We start from the raw sequence: 25,000 nt of genomic DNA on the forward strand, positions 1-25,000 counted from the left end.
GTAGGGCCAGCTTTCTGTCCCAACCACTAGCAGGTAGGGCTAGCTTCCTGCCCCAACCACCAGCAGGTAGGGCTAGCTTCCTGCCCCAACCACCAGCAGGTAGGGCTAGCTTCCTGCCCCAACCACCAGGAGGTAGGGCTAGCTTCCTGCCCCAACCACCAGCAGGTAGGGCTAGCTTTCTGTCCCAACCACCAGCAGGAAGGGCTAGCTTCCTGCCCCAACCACCAGCAGGTAGGGCTAGCTTTCTGTCCCAACCATCAGCAGGAAGGGCTACCTTCCTGCCCCAACCACCAGCAGGTAGGGCTAGCTTCCTGCCCCAACCACCAGCAGGAAGGGCTAGCTTCCTGACCCAACCACCGGCAGGTAGGGCTAGCTTCCTGCCCCAACCACCGGCAGGTAGGGCTAGCTTCCTGCCCCAACCACCAGCAGGTAGGGCTAGCTTCCTGCCCCAACCACCAGCAGGAAGGGCTAGCTTCCTGACCCAACCACCGGCAGGTAGGGCTAGCTTCCTGCCCCAACCACCAGCAGGTAGGGCTAGCTTCCTGCCCCAACCACCAGCAGGAAGGGCTAGCTTCCTGACCCAACCACCGGCAGGTAGGGCTAGCTTCCTGCCCCAACCACCAGCAGGTAGGGCTAGCTTCCTGACCCAACCACCGGCAGGTAGGGCTAGCTTCCTGCCCCAACCACCAGCAGGAAGGGCTAGCTTCCTGACCCAACCACCAGCAGGTAGGGCTAGCTTCCTGACCCAACCACCGGCAGGTAGGGCTAGCTTCCTGCCCCAACCACCAGCAGGTAGGGCTAGCTTCCTGCCCCAACCACCAGCAGGTAGGGCTAGCTTCCTGCCCCAACCACAACTTCTCTCTCTCTTCTCTTTCAGGTGGTCAAGAACATCCAGTACATAGCAAACTGTTTCCGGGAGCAACGGGCCACTTGCGCCAAGGGGGCTGAGTGGAAGAAGGTTGCCAAGGTGATGGACCGCTTCTTCATGTGGATCTTCTTCATCATGGTCTTCCTCATGAGCATCCTCATCATCGGCAAGGCAACCTGACCTTCGAGGAGGGGGAAGGAAGGGTTTGGGAGGGTGTGGGACAGAGGGGGTATACCCAGGACCGGTCCTAGCACATCTGGCACCCTAGACGAAATGTATCAACAGCCCCCCCCCCCCGCCCCCGGGAGCACAAATTGTAGTGCCGGACCCCCCCCCCCACAAAACGCCTCATGGAGATTGCAGAGATATGATGTGGCGCGTTTGCGCCCTCTGCTAGTTGTGCGGGAGGGTTAATTAATGGATGCACTTGGGAAAATGCCACCCCCCTCTTCATTTCACCCTCGGCGGCTGCCTATGTCGCCTAGAGGAAGGACCGGCCCTGGGTATACCTGTGGACTGTTTGTGACGCTCCCAAAGTTTCACTGACATCAGAGTCCTAGTTGTGCCTTCACACACACACCTTCACATTTATCTTCTGTGACATTAGAGAGGACTCTGCTTCCACTTCCTGTAAACTGAGTCACATGGTGCCTGTCAACTGTACTGTCTGTTCCACATGATCATGTATTATAATACAGGCTACAGTAGCCTAGTAATCATGGCTACCTCTCATTCATTCTGTTACTTAATTATGCGCATGTGTGTGAGAGAGTTTGCGTGCATCGCTATACGGTATAGTCAGTTGTTGACATAGAGGACAGGGTCAACATACACATGTAAAAGTCACAAGATGTCATTATCAGTTTCCTTCCTCACTCACACATACCCAAGGAATTCCTCTCAAACATACACATACCTCTACACAATTACTCTGTCACACACAACACACACAATCACACACAATACACACTTAATCAGCCAGACAGGTTTGTTCACTGCTCACCTTATTGAAACCAAACCCTTGGTTAGGGTTAGTGTAACTCTGTAACATGACCATACCCTTGGTAAACTCTGTAACATGACCACACACACTCACACACATACACGCATACACACACACATCATTACGCATACACATACACACATACATACGCACACACTCACACACATACACATACATACATACACAAATACATACACCAAACACATACACACACACACACACACACTACAGTTAAGTGCTCCAGTAAAACAGCATAGTTCAGAGCTCAAGGCTGTTTCTGGGGTTTTATAACGTGTGTAAATAGTTAATGGGAGGTGTGCACACGTGTGACCACAATCTAACACACGTGTGCATACTCTACATTAGAGATGGTCTTGAACACACATATACTCTACATTAGAGATGGTCTTGAACACACATATACTCTACATTAGAGATGGTCTTGAACACACATATACTCTACATTATAGATGGTCTTGAACACACATATACTCTACATTATAGATGGTCTTGAACACACATATACTCTACATTAGAGATGGTCTTGAACACATATATACTCTACATTATAGATGGTCTTGAACACATATATACTCTACATTATAGATGGTCTTGAACGCACATATACTCTACATTAGATATGGTCTTGAACACACATATACTCTACATTAGAGATGGTCTTGAACACACATATAATTTTTTTAGGCTCAAATGTCACTGATTTGCTTCCATAGACGATCTGCAAGTTGGACCAGGGTACCAACATGCTAGGGAGAGGAGCACCTGCAGGTTGTCAATCAAATGCAGACTCTGTAGATAGAAACCATACTGAAAAGAACATATAGATATAAGTGACTTCACTCGTATTTGAGCCCCACAGTGTCAAATCCAGTCCCTCCTGAGAGGAAACACTGCCCCCTGCTGGTCCCCAGCTTAACAGACATTGATTCCTATTTCAGTTATAATTCAGATTGAGTTCTCTTTTATAAACGTTGTTGAGTTGTTTTATGGAAGTTATAAGTTTTTGTTTTTTGGGGGGGGGGGGGTGGGGGGGTATTTAGGCGATCCTAAATACCCCCCCGTGAATATGGTTTAGGTAGAAGGGTTACGTCGGAAACCATTTTTAACTTCTGAACCAACAATCCCTTTCATGTCGCTAGTTAGTGTCTTGGCAACACCTCAGCCTTTAGATAAGGGCAGCTTTGTGACAAAGTCCTCTGGTCTCTCTCCGCAAATGAAGGGCGTTCCAGAATGATCCAGAATGATTCAGAATGTTCAGATTAGGAATGGACAAAGTGTTCTGCAGTTGTTGAAGAGTGTGAATTTATCATTAGTAATTTAAGGGTCTCTCCCAGATGTAGTCATTTTTGCACTTCACGCTGAATAGTTTAAATAGACAGTGGTGGAGTAGTAGTAATAAGATTTACCTCAACAATAAAGAGGACCACATAATATTTTTTTAAATGCTTTATTTAAACTATTGAACAACTATAAATACAATAAGGCTTGAGTTAGCGTTTATAACAAACAAACTGGTAAAAAACAGTGTAGAATAGACCAGGACAGAGGCACAGCTCTGCAAACAGGCATTACCTCCTGCAGAGCCCTTCTTCAATTAGACATGTCTGTGTACACAGCTAGCCTGCTAACAGCCAGCCTTTTAACAGCTATGGAAAGCCTGCAAGCTGCTGCGGTTAGCTTTCTATGAGTTGCGGCTAGGTGGCTAACGACCAGCCTTATGAAGCTTGCAGCTAGCAGCCAGGTCAACCAGCCTCATGAAGCTAGCAGCTAGCAGCCAGGTCAACCAGCCTCATGAAGCTAGCAGCTAGCAGCCAGGTCAACCAGCCTCATGAAGCTAGCAGCTAGCAGCCAGGTCAACCAGCCTCATGAAGCTAGCAGCTAGCAGCCAGGTCAACCAGCCTCATGAAGCTAGCAGCTAGCAGCTCCAGGTCAAACTACACACTCTATTAGGTGAATAGGATGTAAAGAGGGTAAAACAATGTGAAGACCAGGCTGTACACAAGAGTGTAATAGGGGTGGAGGGACTGCTGAATAGACTTTGAGACCAGGGTTAGCTCTGGAGAAACTTTAGTTCTGGGAGCTAACACAGCTTAGGTTGGAAATCAGACCTGCTTGCTTGGTTCCCTGGACCCCAAATAAAACCAAAACATGTTAATAGCACAATTATAACAATAACAATTACTATTTTTAACATAATAATAACGACTAATTATAACATAATAATAACAACTCTGAATGTTCAAAACTATTGGACACTTTGGCAAAAAAAAAGAGAAAAAAAGTTACTTTTTGCTACCTATTGTATAAAGTAAAGAACAAAATGTTTACTCTTGGAATATATTATTTCTTCCATTTCTTCTTTCTTCATACACAACACATAATGCATATATTAAATATATCCTGACTTTTTGTCATCATATAAGAGCACATTACCAGCAGAGGCCCCAAAAACAGTGGGTCTGAGTTGTGGTGTATGAAACATGTCAAAGTGAGCTGTGTCTTCACGTTTGTGAAAGCCACCTCTGTTTCTCTTGTGGAGAGGACAGTTTGTGTAAAAACACAACAATGGATTGATCTTGTCACTTCCATTGTTAAACTGAATTGAGACTCATGCTTGTTTGGCCTCTAAATGAACCCTGATGACGTTGTCAGCATGATACAGCAGCTTAGTATTTAAAGGAGTATACATGTGTGTGTGTATTTCTGTGTCTTGTTCCAGTTGATTCCAGCACAAAGCAGTTTCACCCAAACAGTGCTTGCTTAACATTCTTCTGGGTCACATTTACTTCATCTGAGAGCAAAACTTCTCTCTTACACACACACACAGGTGTTTGGAAACCACAAAACTTTTTCACACAACATCACTGCAAATATTAAACATCAGAACCTTCATGTGATAATGGCAATCTCTTGCCTTCTTATAAATACAGTTAAGTGCATCTTGATCAAACAGAGGAGGGGAGACAGAAACAACAGTACCACAGAGGTGGTTAGGGTTAGAGGCCATCAGACGTATTTAAGGAGTGTTTGAAATGTGAGAAAACATTCGTAGAAAGATGACATCACACGAGGTAGGCTTCAGTAGGCCTGTGATAAACTACAGACCTTTCAGTAGGCCTGTGATAAACTACAAACCCTTCAGTAGGCCTGTGATAAACTACAAACCCCAGCATCCTTAGCACATACATCAGTTTGGTTAGGCACAGGTCGGCACTTTCAGATCTCGAATAGAAAAGGCACTGCAGTAAGACCGATAATGGCACATATGAATCACCGAGATGTGAAACTCTCTGAGCAGGGAGATCTCCAGCAGAAAGGCAGAGGAGAGAGGCAGGTGACAGGTCTGTTTGTGTTCAGGTTCCACCAGGTTGCTCATCACCAGCTAAGCATATTTGGTTCAATCCAAGTAGTCAAATAAGTGCAAATGCACTCAAGAAGAAGTACAACTCATCTGTTCATATTTGTTCACCTTCCAAGAGTCAAGCAGTGAAAGAGAATGCTAAAGACATGTTACATTAACGCAAAATAGCAAAAACTATATTAGTTCAGTCTTACTCGGCTGGTCTGAGAGTAATGGTATCAGAAGGATGAGAGCCTAATCCTAACCCTAATTCGAAGGATTAAAACTAGAAACTCTAAAACTACCAATAACCCCATTTAGACATGAGACCTGGCATGAGCAAACATAGCTCCAGTTCAGTTTAAGTGAGTTTACTCTCTACAGTTGTTGCTCTAATAAAATGGAAACAAGGCAAAAGCTACAAAACGCAACACAAACAAAGATGCTTAAACTCACACAAAAAATAAAATATAGCCAAATATATAGTTAAAATACCCCTTAAGAACCATAGTATATCTACTAAGCATCTCCTTCTTCCAGCATGGACGGACATCAGTAGGCTTAACATAGCTCTCTACAATACTCTCATGTTAATGACTCATGTTAAAACTCTTAAAATACAAAATATTAAAAATGTTTAAAACCTTTTTTGTAGTCAATAATGTTTTTTTGTGTTTTTTTTCCCAAACCTTTCCACTTAAAACTGAAGTAAAGCATTAAGAGTGGAGTCTCCACCTTCAGAGTTCTAAAGAGGGAGGGGAATGAGGGGAGGATGTCATGTCTGTCTGTCTGGGAGGGGGGGAGGGGGTTGGGGGATTAGAAAGGTGGGGTTGAGCATCTGACTGCAGATCAAGAAGTTGAAGGTTCAGATTCCCCCACTGCTAGTTGTTTTAGATGGTATACTAAGTGACTGTGCTAGTGGGACTGTGAGGATCAGGGTTAGGGTTAGTAAGGGTTAGGGTTAGTGAGGGTCAGGGTTAGGGTTAGTGAGGGTCAGCCCTGCTCTGAGACGTGGTTCACCATCACGACCATCACAGCTACGTGGAGGTCAGGGGTCAGTCATGCTGTCACATGTCAAAAGGTTAGACAAAGTCATGGATGCTAGGGGACAGTAGGTCAGGGGTCAAAGTTGAGTGAATAAACATAAAACCGGTTGACCCCAGTGAGACGTTTAGGATGTGGCAACACTAACGAAACATGAATGTTTTGTTCTTTACGTTGGACAGTTAGAAGGACAGTTAGGGTTAGAAGGTAGCTGAAGGTGGAAACCTCTCAGCTGTGGAGAGGGGCAGCGTGGCGGTCTAGTACGTCTGGTAGACGTCGTGCAGCGGCAGCTGGAAGGTGGCGGGTGGGAAGGTCTGGGGGACGGCATAGCCGGCATAGCCCCCGTAGGCCGCCATGGCAGCGTTCTTCTGCAGCGCGGCCAGAGCCGCCGTGTTGTAGCTGGAGACGGGGATGTAGCCACCGTACAGGCCAGCCCCGGGGAGACGCTGCATGCTGGGGGTCATGGTGTAGACAGGGGTGATGGGACGACCCTGGAGGGAGGGAGGGAGGGAGAAGGTTATTCCCAATTCCTCCCTTTTGGAGGAAGTGAATCAGAATATATTTTCTCTGTGTTGCTTGACAGGATGGCTAACCCTAACCCTTGTAGCTGTGTTTCTGTGGGCTGTATTTGTATGTGTGTGTGTATATCTGTGTAAGTATGTGAAGTGTACATGTGTTTCTGTCTACATCTGCGTGTGTGTGTGTACCTGGAGAGTTGAGGGTGTGTAGATGACAAGTGTGTGTACCTGGAGAGTTGATGGTGTGTAGATGACAAGTGTGTGTACCTGGAGAGTTGAGGGTGTGTAGATGACAAGTGTGTGTACCTGGAGAGTTGAGGGTGTGTAGATGACAAGTGTACGTACCTGGAAGGGCGGGGGTGTGGACACGGCAGGCATGACAGTGGGCGGAGCGGTGGCGTGTTCATGCTGCAGGGCTAGGGGGTTCATCAGGTGCTCCACCGCGTGCATCTTGCCCTCCTCCAGCAGCTTGGCAGGGAACACCGGGTACTGTCCCCCCAGTGCCGGCAAGGACACTGCACACACACACCCACGTGAGAGGGATGCACACACAATATATCTGCACATGCATCTGAACACACACGGGTGCAGCACTACACACTGACACAAAGCATGCAGGCATGAGCAGTAAGCAGAGAGAGAGAGACACACATAGAGAGAGGCATAGAGAGAGAGGACGAGAGAGAGAGAGACATAGAGAGGGAGAGAGAGAGAGAGAGAGAGAGAGAGAGAGAGAGAGAGAGAGAGAGAGAGAGAGACGCACACAAGAACATACACAAAATAGGCAAAGGTGTAGTGGCATTTGAACTGGCATGACAGAGAGCAGGGAGGGAAGGCTGAGAGCAGTGAGAGGTCTGGCAGGGAAACAGAAAAAGGGAAGTTCCACAAGCTTGCAATGTGCTCTGAGGGTGTGACTCGGATTAAGATGCCACTCTGCTCTGGATTATCTTCAGCCCAGGTACCCCCCCGTAACACACTCACACACGGCCAACACAACGTCACTCATTGTTTTAAACGGACAAAAGTCCTTTTCAGACTGGCCCAAGTTGATCCTTTGATTCCATGCTCGTCGACTTGGATTGACGACTGTGGATTGTGGAATCCTGTCCAAATCAGGGTCGGATCGCTCCTGACGAAGTGCTGGGAAAATCCTCTCAGACTACCAGACCTCTGATCAACCAATGAATGACGGCGGTAATCACACAAAGTGCACACAGTTGGTGATTGGGGAAAAGGTTTGAGGTAATCAAGGAAACATTGGGAGGTTTTTACAGACGAGGGACTGATGTTGCATAGTTTCCTGATCAGGATCAGAAGATTGTTAGTGTTGAAGGCAGATCAGGAGAGATCTAAAGAGATGCAGAACATATTAGGAGAGATCTAAAGAGATGCAGAACATATTAGGAGAGATCTAAAGAGATACAGAACATATCTGGAGAGATCTGAAGAGATGCAGAACAGAACACCACAGACACGAGATCCAGAAATGGAGAGAGGAGGCTTGGACACGGGGGGGGGGGGGGGGGGGGGGTTGTCACTATCTGGCCATGCTAGAAAGAACCCTCTTTGACCATGCCAAACCTCCAACCCTTTTGCATGTTGAGCATCTTTACACACAGGAAGTCCTCACCAGTTGAGGTACCCTAAAACACTTCCATATCTACTTATGAGTCCGTTCTTCCATGACCATCTAGTGGCAACCATCAAGTTGGGACAGCCCTCCCCAGCAGGGTTGAGAGGTAGCAGAGTGGGGGAGATGGGAGTTTAAGGCACTCAGGGGGCTGGGACAAAGGGAATCTGTCCTACTGACTTGTGCCGGGTTTGATGCCGACCGGGTTGACGGAGGCTGCCAGCTCCAGGCCGGGCACCAGCTCGTAGGGTTTGTCGGATGGCTTGGTCTTGCCCTCGTGGTAGCGGCTGTAGATGCCGCGGCCGGCAGAGTAGCCTCCCAGGTAAGACCCCCGCGGACCGGGCGTACGGCTAGCGGTTGCGGCCCGGCCACGGCCTCGTACCGTACCTGCTGGACAACCACACCACAGGGGGCGCTGATGAGCGTGGCAGGCTGAGGAGCTGTCGGAACACTGACTCTCCTATGACTTGTTGAGCTGCTGACTTGCATTCTGGAATGCTAGTGGAAACTACTGTCACCTTAGGTGGTAGCTAGCAGCCTTTAAAGCATCCAGCAAATCCCCTGCATGGGAAATAATGTTCTAGCCATGTTTCCAACCGGGCTGGCTGACTTTCACTATAAAAACTAGAACTGCCTCTGTGTTATTTCAGGGTGTGTCTGTTCAGGGATTTTATTTAAATGCAGACATCGCAGAAGCAAAGGACCTACTTTGACATCCTAATGATCTGAAGCACTGTTGCAGGAGTCTTCCCTATCAGAGCTATGCTGAAGTGTGTTCTAGTCAATCAAATGGGGAAAATAGCAGGACAGGAAGGATGTTACAAAAGCCAAGAGAGTTTGTCACGTGACAAAGAAGCTTATTTTTAATTGGATAAGGGTTTAAGTAGGAGTAGCCAATAAGGAGGTGAGAGATTACCATTGGTCTGTATCATTGGGCCTCCTTTGGAGAAAAAACCAAAACACGATTGTGAAAGTCTTGAAACAATTTTTCTCCCTCTGACCACCCACAGACCCAGGTCAAGAAATCCTTCAAATACCTTTTGAAGGTATTTGAAAATCTCCAGAAAGTTTTATTTACTTCAAAGTTGGCACTTTGAGTAGTGGTTGAGTAGTATGATTTTCAGGTAAACAACCCCAATTACTGGACCCAAGTCTGTCACACACATTCACCCAAGTCTGTCACACACATTCAGCCGGTATAGGAAGTTCTCCATGTTGGACTTTATCAGGTTTCTGAACAGAAATAAGTGATTTCTTATCTTAAATCCCTTTCAATCAAGGGTAAGATTCAAGGATTTATGTGTAGCTATATGTTCATTTTAAATTCATCACACATTATATGTAAATTTGTGATGGTCCTGTTTGTTCAATGATCACTGATGTTTTCACTGACAGTACAAATAACAAAAATTGGGCCAAAACCCGGAACATTGGTGTCTGATCAAGCCTGGTTGTAGGATCTACTTCCATGTATGAAACAGGAAGTGCTGTGTGATGAAACAGGAAGTGCTGTTCTGTGCCCATATTTCAAACTCTCAAGCTTTAGATCTCAAGAAACATGGTAATTATAACCCCACTACATCATTATCAGACAGATCATACAACCAGGCTTGTATGATCTCCACCTACTGGGAACAACAACAACAACAGCAGGGTTAGAAAAGAGTCTCTCACCTTTGACGAAGTATTCCCTGTTGGGTCCTATGAGTGTGCTGTAGGGGTAGCCGTAGTAGGCCAGGGTGTAGGGGTCGCACTGGTACACATAGTTCTGCTGAGACGCCTCCGGAGCAGCTGTCACGGCTGCTGCAGCGCCGCCCTTGGACGCCTTCTGGTAGCGTGTGTACTGCTCCTTGTCCACGGGCTTGGCCAGCGTTACCTCGATGCAGGAGCCCTCCACCTCCGTGTTGTTCAGGTGTTCCATGGCCAGGACGGCATCGTCGCGAGATGAGAAGTGGACGAAAGCATAGTCGCGGATCTTCTTAACGCGTTCCACGCAGCCCGAGTTCCACTGGCTGAACACCTGCAGGTTCAGGAAGGAGATCAGGAGGTCAGGAGAGAGGAAGGAAGTGTTCATCCATGACTCACATTCATAACCCACCCACCCACCCATCCCTTTCCTGCTGACCTGTCGGAGGGTCTCCTCGCTGGTCTCCATCATCAGGTTCCGAACGTACAAGATCTTCACCGTCTCCATGACATCCTCGTCCACATCGATCTCTGGCTCCGCCCAGTCCACGGCAATCTGGTGTCCCCACAGCTGGATGCGTCCGGGCATTAGCTTCCTGCGCGCCATGGCGGCCGCACGGTGAGACTCGTACTCCACAAAGGCAAAGCCGCGGTTCTTCATCTTGTCCGCGGCGCTGGCGTACACAATCACGTCCAGAACACCTTCCGTCACCTTGGAGACCTCCTCTAGGATCTCCTCGCGCTTCTTGGTCTTGGGGATCCCACCGATGAACAGGCGGCAGTTGTCAACAGAGCAGCAGACGCCCAGCAGCCGACCCGGCCGAACCTCGTAGTTGTTGAGCTCGCGGACAGCCCTCTTGGCCTCGTGTTTCTGGGTGTACATGACAAAGGCGTAGCCGCGATTCTTGCCGTCAAAGTCCATCATCAGGCGCATCTCATAGATGCGGCCCACGGACTCGAACACAGGGACCAGCTCATCCTCGTACACATCCCGGGGGATCTTTCCCACGAAGATCTCGCAGCCCCGGGGGGGCGAGGCCCCGGCCCAGCCTGGGGGGGGGCCATACTTGCGCTGGCCATTCTCCTGTACCATGCCGTAGCCGGTGCGCTCCATCAGTGCCACTAGGGAGCCTTCATTTGGGGCTCCCGCCACGCCCTCCGGCACCGGGATTGGCCGCTGGAGAGATAGAAGGGTGGGCCCAGAGGGCTTGGAGGGGGCGGAGTTACTGCTCATGGCTGAGGAGGAGGCGGGATCTTCGGCCGTCATTCTGACAAAACCATCCAATCAAATCTAGGGCCTGGAAGAAGCAGAGGCGGTGAAAGATGAATCTTTTAGATAAATAAAGATGGAGATGAGACGTTACTCTGGTGCAACAAGTCAAGCAGAGCCTTGTGACTCATGTGAAACACCAGGAAGATCATTTTATATTGGATCCACACCCTGTGAAATAAAACAATAACATCAGTCATGTGTTCGTTCTTCCTCCTTCAGCCTATCACGGAGAGGAGGAGCGTCGGTAAATGATCCAGAGAACCTTTTTACAGCCCTGTTGTTATTCAGGCTCTCTGATCTGACCTCTGACACCTGGCACACAGAATAAGGGGCTGTAAACCCCAGCTCAGGGTTCACTGATTAAGCCTGGGTCACATGCTATGATGTGTGTGGGTGTGTGTGTGCAGGGGGGTGCTGTGTAGGACTGCGGTATACATAACCCTCTACTGTGAGTCGACAGCAGGTGAAAGGCCTCTGATCCAACACTAACAGCTGCAATACCATCTGCCACCAGCAGAGGGCCCCTGTGCTGACCTGAGGGTGCGGACGTGCCAGTCACACCCGCTTCATTAAAGGGCTCATAAACACAGAACAGAGAACAATCTCAAATCGGCTTCCCCAACATAAACCTCTTATTCTCACTAACACCCTGCAGGCCTGGGGAACGGAAAATCACCAAACTGTGTATTAAACCCCCCGCTCACAACTTCAATCATGGACTAGCTATGCAGAAACCATGTAATGTGTGTGTGAATGTGTGTGTGTGAATGTGTGTATGTGTGTGTGTGTGTATGTGTGTTTGTGTGTCTAGACTTTGCCAGCAGAAGGTGAGACCAGTCCACAGGGTAAAACGTTGCAAAGCCTTGCAACCATGGATACACACATGCATAACCTGACCCGATATCCCACCTACACCTACACACACACACACACACACACACACACACACACACAGGTACATTCAAGGTTGAAGGTATTAAAGTCACTTTGGAACTTGCACCTTAGCTTGAAACAGAGGGGAGGGGGGGGAGAATGGAGAGAGAGGGAGAAAGAGGGGGAAGGAGGGAGAGATGGAGGGAGAGTCATAGAGAGAGAGAGAGAGAGAGAGAGAGAGAGAGAGAGAGAGAACTACCAACCAGAAGAACACTACAAGAAGTGAATCTTAATCTCCATTTTCAGGACAACTTCCAGTAACTCTCTGGGTGAGGTCTGGTTAATCTGGATGAACCAATAAATGATGGCATCGATAGGCACTTCTTTATGTCTTTGTCAAGAACAGATTCTTTATCAGCTGCATGTAGCTTTATTAGCTCCACATGATCTCTCTGTTTTACAGTGTTAGTGTTAGGGTTAGAGTTAGTGCTGTTTATGAGACTCTCCTCAGTCACAGTTCACTGCAGAGTTCACCTCAACTACAAACCGTCGTTACTCAGAAAGAGTAACTAAGGGCAACACACAACTACATACTGGCCCAAAGGTCGTCCATCAGGAAGTGGATATTCAGCTTTCTCATTCTGACAACAACATCATGGCTTCCAACCAGGATGTAAACTCCCTCAAAATGTCCCATTCTGAGTCTAATCTGTTTCTCCTTCCTGCTCCTCAGATCTGCTTGTGAGAGAGAAGAACTGAAACTGTAACAGTCAGTTTGGAGTCTCTGTTCCTAGGAGAAGTGAGAACAGGCGACACCACTGTCACTGTGTCTCTGTATGTGTAAGTGTATGGTTATGTGTGTGTCTAGTATTTGTGTGTGTGTGTGTAGTGTTTGTGTGTGTGTACCTGGTGTTTGTCTGTGTGTGCCTGGTGTTTGTGTGCCTGGTGTTTGTGTGTATCTAGTGTACTTATGTGTGCACAGTACAGTCCTTTTTCCAGAAAACTAAAAATAAACAATTTTGACAATGGAATAACGACACTAAAGACAAAAAACACAAGGTTGAGAAGCTGGGGAGGACAAAAGAGAAGGAGGAGGGGAGAGAAGGAGAGGAAAGAGGGTGCAGAAAAAAAAGATTATTCATTCTCTAGCCTGTAATCTCATCATTGTGCTAGCTTGGCAAGAGCTGACCTTTACAGAACTGTATGTGTGTGGTGGAGGTGGTGTGTGTGTGTGTACAGGTGTACAGAGGTGTGTGTGGTGGAGGTGGTGTGTGTGTGTGTACAGGTGTACAGAGGTGTGTGCGGTGGTTTGTGTGTGGAACAAACCTAAGCTAGCTGTAGGTCGATGATTAACCATGGGCAATCCAAATCACAACCCCCAGACACACACTCAGAGAGAGAGAGAGAGAGAGGAAGAGAGAGAGAGTGGGGGAGAGAAAGGGGAGAGATGGAGAGAGAGAGAGGGAGGGAGAGAGAGGGAGTGAGGAGAGAGAGAAGCGCAGAGACACGGAGAGAGAGGGAGAGAGAGATGGGGGAGAGAGAGAGAAGAGAGAGATCATAGTTATAAAGGGTTAAACATACACCTGAAATGCAGTTCCCCCACAAGTGCTGAAACAGGGGTCAGGGGTTAGGGGTCAGAGGGCACAAACCCATGGGATGGTGGGACACCATTGGAGGATGGACACAGGTGTTTTAACACATTGGCTGTTGCAGGAAGCAGCAGTTAACCAGTTATGATTAGATTGAACCAACCAGGGGCTGGCGTGGCTTAAAGCCTGCTTCAACGGTCCATGTGGGTCAGAGGTCAGCTATGTGTTATAGTTGCTCATTACCAAGCTGCTGAGTCTCTTCACACTAACTGACAGTTTTGGAGGAAACAGGCTGAAAAATAACTTATTCAGCTTTCCTGACGACCTGACGACCCTCTGCTTTGTCTGCACTCCACAACCTCTCTCACCACCCTGTGGGAGGTGACATGTAGGCACTGTGCTTCATTGTGTTCCTGATAGAACTGAAGCATATACAAGTCTCCTAGTCTGGCTTCTGTCCTGAGTGACATTTAGCCACAGCGCTAGATAGGGTTAGATAGCAGGGTTAGGGTTAGATTGCAGGGTTATGGTTAGATAGCAGGGTTAGGTTAGATAGCAGGGTTAGGGTTAAATAGCAGGGTTAGGGTTAGATAGCAGGACGCCATGTTGGTTTGAGAGCACACACACACGTGGCACAGGCTCACAACACACAGCCCGTTTCGTCTTCAATCTACCCAGATGCTCCCATATTACCCCGCTCCTCATCTCCCTCCACTGGCTGACCTTTTGAACAATAAACGGGACTGCACCCGACTACATCAAGTCTCTCCTGCAGCCTTACATCCCCACCCGCCACCTACGGTCTTCTTCAGACAACCGCCTGGTGGTCCCACCGCTCAAGACCGCCCAGTCCCAACACAAGCTCTTCTCCTGTCTGGCCCCCCAGTGGTGGAATCAACTCCCCACCTCCATCAGAGACACTGACTGCCTCCCCACCTTCAAGAAAAGGCTCAAGACGCACTTGTTCCGGGAGTACAACGGTACTTAGGAATGGTTTGCTGGTCCCAATGTTAGTTTCCTCAAGGATCACAATGATTCTTGCTTAGAGACTTGATACTCTTGTTGTTTAGTGGTAACTGATTTACACTGTTGTACTTGCTGTGAAATATGTTTTACTGTTGCTTGCTTTTGTACACTTGCACTTATAGCCATTCATGTTGTTAGATTGTAACTTGTTTAGCTACATGCTCTTATGTTTCATACCTTTGGTACTTATTTTGGTTGTTCACAATATGTGCTTTGTGTTTTGGCTACCCGCAATGTTTTTGGGGCTACCTCTTTAGTTATTATCAGTGACCTATGCACTTTGTAATGCTCTCTCTTGGAAGTCGCTTTGGATAAAAGCGTCTGCTAAATGTATAAATGTAAATGTAAGTCACACGGCAACCAAACTGAATAACTATTGTTTGTGTTTGTGTGTGTGTGGGGGGGGGAATAATTCAAAATGTCTTCCTCCACAGACTCAAACATGGCTACAGAAGGGATGACTGCAGTACAAACTCATGGACTCAAAACACGTAAGTAAAAGACATTGTACAGTAACTGTCTTCCAGATAGCTTGACGATGGGTACACCAAACACCACAACTCTGCATCATGACAATCCTAACAGTCCACAAACACTGAGAGAAACCTCTGTACACTCTACAGAAACAACAGTTTCAACTGAAATTGGTGACAATATGTCTAACAACAGCACACAACCAACAGTTGAACACTTTTTTCAAACGGTTCAGCTCACACTATAAGGTGAGTTAAACCCAAGAAATTAGAAAAGAAAACAGTTGTAATCTAAAAATAAAGATGGGATAAGTATATTAAACCGATAAAGACAGGTTAGTATATTAAACAGACAGATGTAGAAGGAGTAAAGATGTATAAAGTACCCCAGTTGTTCCGCTGTGCTCCAGCTCTGCTGTTTCTGCCAGACTGTTAGTCCTCCATGAGAGGCAGGTACAGCAGGGCACAAAGCACAGCCCTCACCCCCCCCCTCACACACACACCGGACCTAAGCCACGCGTGTGTGAGGTGTGTATGTGAGGTGTGTGTGAGGTGTATGTGTGTGTGTGTTTGTGGACTTTAACCAGGGAAGGAGGCTCAGACTGTGGAGCGACATAGAGAAGGGTGGAGACCATGAAACACACACACACAAACACGCACACACACACAAAGGCACCTGTTGCATAAACACTCTGACTCAGTGTAACTAATAAGCGAGTAAGACCTAACATTAGATATGTGAGGAGATGGCTGATGGGAAGTGTGGTTTTTAGTTGACTAGCCAGAGCAGGAAGTGTGATTCTCCCAAGGAGCCAGCCAGCCATGTCAGCACAAGACAAATGACTTGGTGTGTGTGTACATAACAACAATGGACGCGTCCTAGCACGGCTTCAGCTAAGCAAACAACTCGCACCTCACAGAGCAACTAAGAGACCAGCTAAAAGATAGAGGGGGGGAAAGGGGGGAGGGAAAAGGGAGAGAGAGAGTGACTGAGAGAGAGTGAAAGAGAGAGAGTGACTGAGAGAGAGTGAAAGAGAGAGAGAGACTGAAAGAGAGTGAAAGAGAGAGAGAGAAACCTGAAACTCAGGATAAGTCTTCCTGATTCTCTGTGTTTCAAGAGAGTACCAGAGGGAGAGAGAGAGGGAGGGTGCAGTCAGAGAGAGAGGGTAAGAGAGGGAGGGTGCAGTCAGAGAGAGAGGGAGAGAGAGGGAGGGTGCAGTCACAAGGACCAATCGAAACCAACCCCCCCTCCTCTCAGCCACTCAGGGAAGGGGCCACATTAACATGGGGAGAAGCAGAGATCCAGGATAAGGGATTTGTGATTGTAATTCTCTTTCCTTTGATTTGTAATATAAGTTCTATAAGTTTGTTTGTGTCTTAGTGTGTGTGTGTATGTGTGTGTATGTGTGTGTATGTGTCCTAGTGTGTGTGTGTTTGTGTGTGTGTGTGTATGTGTGTGTAGGTGTCTTAGTGTGTGTGTATGTGTGTGTAGGTGTCTTAGTGTGTGTGTGTGTGTATGCGTGTGTAGGTGTCTTTGTGTGTGTGTGTGTGTGTGTGGGTATGTGTGTGTAGGTGTCCTAGTGTGTGTGTGTGGGTGTGTGTATGTGTGTGTAGGTGTCTTAGTGTGTGTGTGTATGTGTGTGTAGGTGTCTTTGTGTGTGTGTGTGGGTGTGTGTATGTGTGTGTAGGTGTCTTAGTGTGTGTGTGTGTGTGTGTATGTGTGTGTAGGTGTCTTAGCGTGTGTGAGTGTGTAGGTCAGGACACAGATGTTTCCCAGAGGAGTCAGGTGTTCAGGTGTTTAGGTGTTTAGGTGTTCAGGTGAGCAGATCGGTTAACGGTTAACGGTTTACAACCACAGATGACAATGAGTGAAGGAATGATCCCATCAATCCATCCTTCAGTCATCACACATACACTCACACACACTCACACACACTTCACGGGAAAAGTGTCTCAAGTGCACGATTCTCCTTCAACAGACTTGGAACCAAGGAACTCACCCTCTCATCAACACCTCTTTAACTATTCCACCGAACACAGACATGATCACAACATCTCACTTAAAAGCTCACTTTAGCCTTACCTAAACCCATAGTGAATGTGCCAAACCTCAACCCCTAACAGACAGGTGTAGAGCAGACAAACAGACATGTGTTGATCATACAGATAGACAAGTGTAGAACAGACAGATTGACAGACAGGTGTAGAACAGATAGACAGGTGTAGAACAGACAGACACAGACAGATATACAAGTGTAGAACAGACAGACAGACAGGTGTAGAACAGACAGACAGACAGGTGTAGAACAGACAGACACAGACAGACAGGTGTAGAGCAGACAGACAGACAGACAGGTGTAGAGCAGACAGACAGACAGGTGTAGAACAGACAGACACAGACAGACAGGTGTAGAACAGACAGACAGACAGGTGTAGAGCAGAGAGACAGACAGACAGGTGTAGAACAGACAGACAGACAGGTGTAGAGCAGAGAGACAGACAGACAGGTGTAGAACAGACAGACAGACAGGTAGACAGACAGACAGACAGACAGACAGACAGGTGTAGAACAGACAGACACAGACAGGTGTCGAACAGACAGACAGACAGGTGTAGAGCAGATAGACAGACAGACAGGTGTAGAACAGACAGACAGACAGACAGGTGTATAGCAGACAGACAGACACAGACAGACAGGTATAGAACAGACAGACAGACAGGTGTAGAGCAGATAGACAGACAGACAGGCGTAGAACAGACAGACAGACAGGTGTAGAACAGACAGACAGACAGACAGGTAGACAGACAGACAGACAGGTGTAGAACAGACAGACAGGTGTAGAGCAGATAGACAGACAGACAGGTGTAGAACAGACAGACAGACAGACAGACAGACAAGTGTATAGCAGACAGACAGACACAGACAGACAGGTGTAGAACAGACAGACAGACAAACAGGTAGACAGACAGACCGACAGGTGTAGAACAGACAGACAGCAGTCAGCTACCATCTTGGGCTGATATCTGGCAGAGCTCTGAAACTCTGTTGCCCTACATCATAGTCAGTCCCATTCAAATTGTTTATTTTTCTGATATTTTATTAGGATATTTCATAGATGCTCCTCTGTGTATTCTACATGTTACTACTACTTTACTTGTTCTGTGACTTGGGCACATTAGTTACCTGAACACTTTCAAAAAAACTGTAAAAGTGAGGAATAAAGGAGAAACCAAATGTTCCTTGTGTCCCTCCCCCCCTTCCCCTCCTCCCCCTTCCCCCCTTCCCCTCCTCCCCCTCCTCCCCCCTTCCCCTCCTCCCCATTCCTCCCCCTCCTCCCCCTCCTCCCCTACTCCCATTGAGATAGAGAACCTTCAAAGTGAAACTTTGAAGAATGTCGGGTTAGAAAGAGAGTTTCAACCCCCCCCCCCCTCCCCCCCTCCCCCCTCCCCCCCCCCATACCCCCCTCTGACCCCCCCCCGACCCATCCCGACCCCCGGCCCCCACCGCTTCTCCATTTTGTTTCCAGTTAATTTACCTCCAGACTAACCCCCCCCCCCACACACACACTCCAGACATCCCTCCCCCCACAACACTCCAGATACACACACTAACCCTTCATTCAGAGATTTGCGGAGTGTTTTTATATTGTCATGACTACTGATTTAACCTTCAACCCCCAGTCAAAACTTCATTTTGTGATGGAACAGTTTATAAGGCAGAGTTCAATCATTTCAGGAAGTCATACCATCATCATATAACAAATCACACATCAAGCCGATCGCAAGAGTCCTAATGACAGAAATCACAGGTTGTTGATTCGGCACTGTGTCTCGTATTCTGTCCACTCGACACAAAATGGCTGCTACTTCAAGAGGCTTGCTGTGTAGAAAGACTTAGAAATGTAATCTGAAACACAAATAGTACCACAACTAATCTCTACAACTTCTGTCCTAATCAGAGATGGCAGAAGTACACACATTCTTCACTCAAGTAGACAGATATTCATGTTTAAAAAATACTATTTTTTACTCAAGTTAAAGTAAAGAAGAATGGGCTCATATACTAGCCTTAACTACTACCTGGTGGACCTCACATCATATTAATAAATTAATTCAAAAACACTCTATAGACACGCAATGCATTCGCTAATAATCCGTGTTTAATTTCGAACATCTCCCGCATATATGGACATGGATTATGAGGAATGTCTCCACCCTCAGTCATGTATACATCGTTAACTCCCTCTGTCTCATCCATAACATATTCTGCAACTTTTTCTCAACTTTTTTACAACCTTTCAACACTCTTTTTCACACAGAACATGACACAAAAATGTTTTTAAAAAATCAAACCTTTTTTTCACAATGAAATGAGAGGAAAGGAGAGAGGAGGAGAGAGAGAGCGGGGAGAGGAGAACAGAGAAGCCTTAAATAGAGTTAATTAAAGCAGAGCAGAGCACTCGAGTACAGTCGAGTTTTGTAGTCCTCATCAAGTACAGTTTGCATCAATGATGCAAACTTTTTTAGGGCTAAAAAAAATATTCTACTGGTTGCTTTCTGCCTTGGTCCATGGTAGCTTCGTTGACTAGCTTACGTCTGTTGTACGTGATAGCCAGGAAATGAAAAAAAGGCAGGCAATGACAAGAAATACAACTGATCATGCCACCAAATACAGATTAAAAAACTAAAGTAAAAAGTCTGGCTCTTAAATGTAAGAAGTAAAAGGTACAGATATTTGTGTAAAAAATGTAAGGGGTAAAATAACTAGTAAAACTAATAGTAAAGTACAGAAAAATCTACTTAAGTGCTGTAAGTACTTGTACTTCCTCCCTCCCTATCTCTGGTACTAATGTGAACCCCCTTAACCAAGACCAAACACAGAAGCTTGTATACTTTTGTACTATTACTTGCTTTTACACTAAAGCGATATTGCTAGTTTTCCCCTTGCTAATTACCCAACCCTACAGGGTTAGCATTAGCACTGACATTAGTGAAGAGCTTTAGTTACTACCCAACACTAGCTAGGGTTAGCATCAGCATTAGCATTAGCCTGTAGCTTTGCATCTTTGGAAAAACACGTTCCTTAGGAATGCTGAAATGACTGCTTCCATCAGCTCACCCCCCCACGGCCACACAGCTCAACCACTGACACAGTCACACTCATGATAACACCACTGACACAGTCACACTCATGATACACCACTGACACAGTCACACTCATGATAACACCACTGACACAGTCGCACTCATGATAACACCACTGACACAGTCGCACTCATGATAACACCACTGACACAGTCGCACTCATGATAACACCACTGACACAGTCGCACTCATGATAACACCACTGACACAGTCGCACTCATGATAACACCACTGACACAGTCACACTCATGATAACACCATAAACACTGATGTGTGTGTGCTCATGAGGGGAACAGCACTCCTGCTTCAAACTGCTCCCTCCTACTGCCTCTTACAGTAACACTCACACACACCAGCCCTGAACATTCACCTGGCCTGAACATTCACCTGCCCTGAACATTCACCTGCCCTGAACATTCACCTGCCCTGAACATTCACCTGGCCTGAACATTCACCTGCCCTGAACATTCACCTGCCCTGAACATTCACCTGCCCTGAACATTCACCTGCCCTGAACATTCACCTGCCCTGAACATTCACCTGGCCTGAACATTCACTTGCCCTGAACATTCACCTGCCCTGAATACACACCTGCCCTGAACATTCACCTGCCCTGAACATTCACCTGCCCTGAACATTCACCTGGCCTGAACACACACCTGGCCTGAACACACACCTGCCCTGAATACACACCTGCCCTGAATACACACCTGCCCTGAACACGATACAGTAAGGCCCACCCAGACAACAAACATAGCTTGTTCAACTACCGACACCATGTTTGGCCTCGATGAACACACACACACATACGCACACATACGCACACATTCCTACAGTGTATCTACAGGTCAAAAGTATGAGGCCCCACAACGATGAAACTGACACAGACTTACAAGACAGTAACAGTAACCATGCGGAACACCTTATCTACTCTGCAGGGCAGAGTCTGTCAGCCAGCACCACCTGGTGAAGCTGGGTGTTCTGGGCTGGGTTAGGCTGGGCTAGACTAGACTAGGCTAGGCTAGGCTAGGCTAGGCTGGGTTGGGCTAGGCTGGATAAGGTTGGGTTAGGCTGGGTTAGGCTGGGCTAGGCTGGGCTAGGCTGGATAAGGTTGGGTTAGGCTGGGTTAGGCTGGGTTAGGCTGGGTTAGGCTGGGCTAGGCTGGGCTAGGCTGGGTTAGGCTGGGTTAGGCTGGGTTGGGTTTCTGGGTGGCCTCAAATACAGCAGGAAGAGTTTAGTGTGCTGTCTGTATACAGCCAAATCCACACACATGCACACGTACACACACACACACACACACACAGACCTAACTAACAAGGGTTAAAGTCCACTGGTTATGCCATTGTGAACCAGGAATTGTAGATAACAACAGCCTCACCTATATTGTCTAAAGCGTTCCATTTACTGTAATCCACACAAACACACACACACAAACATACACACAAAGAGCTAAAGGTCATGTGTCAACTGTTGGGGTACACTGGGTTAAATGTGATGAGACATCGGTCAGATGCTCCAGTACGACATGAGGACACTCCACCTCATACAGAACTAAGATATCACATCAGCAGATAGAAACATAGATAGATAGATCAATGAGTGAGAGGTAGAGAGGAGAAAGGGTTAGAGGAGAGAGGAGAGAGGGAAAGAGGAAGGGAGAAGTAGATAGAGAAGAGAGGTGGAGAGAGGAAGAGAGTGAGTGAGAGAGAGAGCCGAGAGGAGAGAGGGAGAGAGCAGAGAGATGGAGAGAGGGAAAGAATGGAGAGATTGAGAGAGGATAGAGCAGAGGGAGAGAGAAGAGAGAGGGAGAGAGATAGGAGAGAGATAGAGATGGAGAGGAGAGAGTTAGAGAGAGAGAATGGAGAGATGGAGAGAAGGGAGATAGAAGAGAGAGGGAGAGAGGAGAGATGTAGAGGTAGAGATAGAGATGAGAGTTAGCGGGAGAGAGAGAGAGAGAGAGAGAGAGAGGAGAGAGATGGAAAGAGGGAGAGAGGAGAGAGATAGATAGAGAGATATCGAGATAGAGAGGGAGAGAGCTACATGAGGACATCAGGCTTGAAATCATACATTAAATCATACACAACACCACAAACACAACACCTACACAACACCACAAACACAACACCTACACAACACCACAAACACAACACCTACACAACACCACAAACACAACACCTACACAACACCACAAACACAACACCTACACAACACCACAAACACAACACCTACACAACACCACAAACACAACACCTACACAACACCACAAACACAACACCTACACAACACCACAAACACAACACCTACACAACACCACAAACAAAAGTTTCTAAATGAAGCAGATTCGTCCAGTAACACGCCTGAGAGAACGGGTGAAGAACAGTACCTTCTTCTTCTTCACAGAGGAGCAGAGACACCTGACACCTGAGACTGGGCTGGAGGTGATATGAAGGTGGAAGTCACGATGAATCACACACACACTCTCTCTATCTCTCTACAGAAACACTATGTCTGCTTTTGCCTGTGGAGAGACTAGCGCCTCACTCCCTCTACCTGCCTGCCTGCCTGCCTGTGTGTGAGTGTGTGTGTGTGGGTGCCAAAGGTAGTTGAGTATTTACCCAATGCTAAGGAGGTGGGGCCTCTTCACACAGCTATCCCCCTCCCTCCCTCCGGATGACCAGATTTGCTGATCACTGTGAGGTGATTGTGTGTGTGTATGGGGGTTAGATCTGTACAGTCAGGGTTAGATCTGTTCAGGGTTAGGGTTAGATCTGTTCAGGGTTAGGGTTAGGGTTAGATCTATACATGGTTAGGGTTAGATCTGTTCAGGGTTAGGGTTAGGGTTAGATCTGTTCAGGGTTAGGGTTAGATCTGTTCAGGGTTAGGGTTAGGGTTAGATCTGTACATGGTTAGGGTTAGATCTATACATGGTTAGGGTTAGATCTGTTCAGGGTTAGGGTTAGGGTTAGATCTGTTCAGGGTTAGGGTTAGATCTGTACATAGTTCAGAGTCCTGCCCCAGCTTAGCATGTCTGCCTTCTGGGTGTCTGCTAATGTTTGATAACAGTTTACCATTATTTGCTGCTTCAAACTTGTTGTCAGTATAACAAAAACTGGTCACACATGAACGCACACACACCCTCTGCACACAAGCACACACACTCTCTCTCTCTCACACGCACTCTTTCTCTATCACTCTCTCACACACACACACTCAGATATTGGTGATAAGTAGCTGTGTATCCTCAAACAACCTGGGAGAGATCATTAGAGATCAGGAGAGAGCAGGAGAGATCATGAGAGAGCAGGAGAGATCATGAGAGATCATAAAAGGTCATGAGAGAGCAGGAGAGATCCTCCTTCGTCAGATGGCTATCTCTCCCTCTATGTGTGTGTGCGTGCGTGTGTGTGTGTGCACATGTTCAGATCATTGCGAGTGAAAGATTAACCAATGACTCTGTTAATGAAGGACCTGCAATCACAGATACACTCTCATTCTGTCTCTCTCTCTTTCTCTCTTCTCTTCCGCTCTCCTTCTCTCTCTCACATGGGTTCAAAGGCCATTGATCCTCAGAGTAATTTAGTCTTCTAGTCACACACATACACAGGTTTGTTTTTCAATCACACACACGCACACACACGCGCATGCACGCACGCACGTACGTACGTACACACACACACGTACAATCCAAGTTGGTAGGAGTTGTGCCAGTTTCCATCAGTTATCAGTGAAATGCAATGCTTTGATAATAAAGTATTACAGCTCTGATAGGGATTTGGGTCATTCAAACCCCAACTCCCACTTAGACACACACTTTACACACATACACACACACACTCCTATTTATACCTACACACACTCATGTAGAAACACACTCCTATAGACACTTACACAATCATGTTGACACACACACACACACACACACACACACACTTCCACAAAAAAGCTAAATTTCTCTGACCACACTGTCATGAGCTGGTGAGACACTGCTGTGAGATTTGTAAGAGACTGCAACATATTACTGTCAGATCTTTAGATCAGAAGCTTTACTGTAATCTCGTTCCCACTGACAAACACAAAATACAGAAAACCAACACAAATGTAAACACAAATACAAAAACTAAAAATCAATTGTTTTATCTCTCTCTCTCTGCTCAGTAGAATAATGTCCTGAGAACTCTGGCACAGAGTGCCTACAGCGGCGGGAATCAGCGCCCCCTGTTTGTGGATCCCTGCATTGCAACAGCAACTGACAAACCAACTGAAACTAAAGATGTTGTTTAAGGGTTTAAAAAGAAAGAGGGGGAGACGGCAAAAGGAGGGAAGAAGTGAGAGAGAAAGAGAGTGAGAGAGAGAGAGAGAGAACAATAACACAGAGCGAGAGAGACAGTGTGCGTGGGGGAGGAAGAGAAAACCTGAGTGTGTGTGTGTGTGTGGCAGCTGTGTGTGAGTGTGTGTGTGAGCGTGTGTGAGTGTGTGTGAGTGTGTGTGCGAGTGTGTGTGAGTGTGTGGGG

General features: G+C 47.0%; 2 protein-coding genes across 5 annotated transcripts in view; one reads left to right on the forward strand and one right to left on the reverse strand.

Annotated features, from left to right (window-relative positions):
- Positions 1-1,055, forward strand: part of chrna9a (cholinergic receptor, nicotinic, alpha 9a) — a 9,342-nt gene extending 8,287 nt beyond the window's left edge. The window contains exon 8 of the mRNA XM_084687800.1: positions 878-1,055. Within this exon, the coding sequence (XP_084543926.1) occupies positions 878-1,048 (171 nt within the window). The 3' untranslated portion in view covers positions 1,049-1,055. The remainder of the gene's footprint in view (positions 1-877) is intronic.
- A 2,268-nt stretch (positions 1,056-3,323) lies between these two features.
- The window catches only part of rbm47 (RNA binding motif protein 47), a 28,501-nt gene continuing 6,824 nt past the window's right edge, over positions 3,324-25,000 (reverse strand). Inside the window, exons 1-7 of one of the 4 annotated variants that reach the window (XM_084687610.1) lie at positions 22,873-23,034; positions 10,550-11,408; positions 10,099-10,444; positions 9,341-9,364; positions 8,605-8,814; positions 7,140-7,309; positions 3,324-6,767 (exon numbers count right to left, since the gene is read on the reverse strand). In XM_084687610.1, coding sequence (XP_084543736.1) covers positions 6,534-6,767; positions 7,140-7,309; positions 8,605-8,814; positions 9,341-9,364; positions 10,099-10,444; positions 10,550-11,377 — 1,812 coding nt within the window. In that variant the 5' untranslated portion in view covers positions 11,378-11,408; positions 22,873-23,034 and the 3' untranslated portion in view covers positions 3,324-6,533. Of the gene's footprint in view, positions 6,768-7,139; positions 7,310-8,604; positions 8,815-9,340; positions 9,365-10,098; positions 10,445-10,549; positions 11,409-22,872; positions 23,035-25,000 lie in introns of those variants that run through there. The other 3 variants (XM_084687609.1, XM_084687612.1, XM_084687611.1) reach the window with 3 other exon arrangements.

This window comes from Hypomesus nipponensis, chromosome 22, assembly GCF_054491055.1.
Source record: "Hypomesus nipponensis isolate SF chromosome 22, ASM5449105v1, whole genome shotgun sequence".
Classification (NCBI taxonomy): domain Eukaryota; kingdom Metazoa; phylum Chordata; class Actinopteri; order Osmeriformes; family Osmeridae; genus Hypomesus; species Hypomesus nipponensis.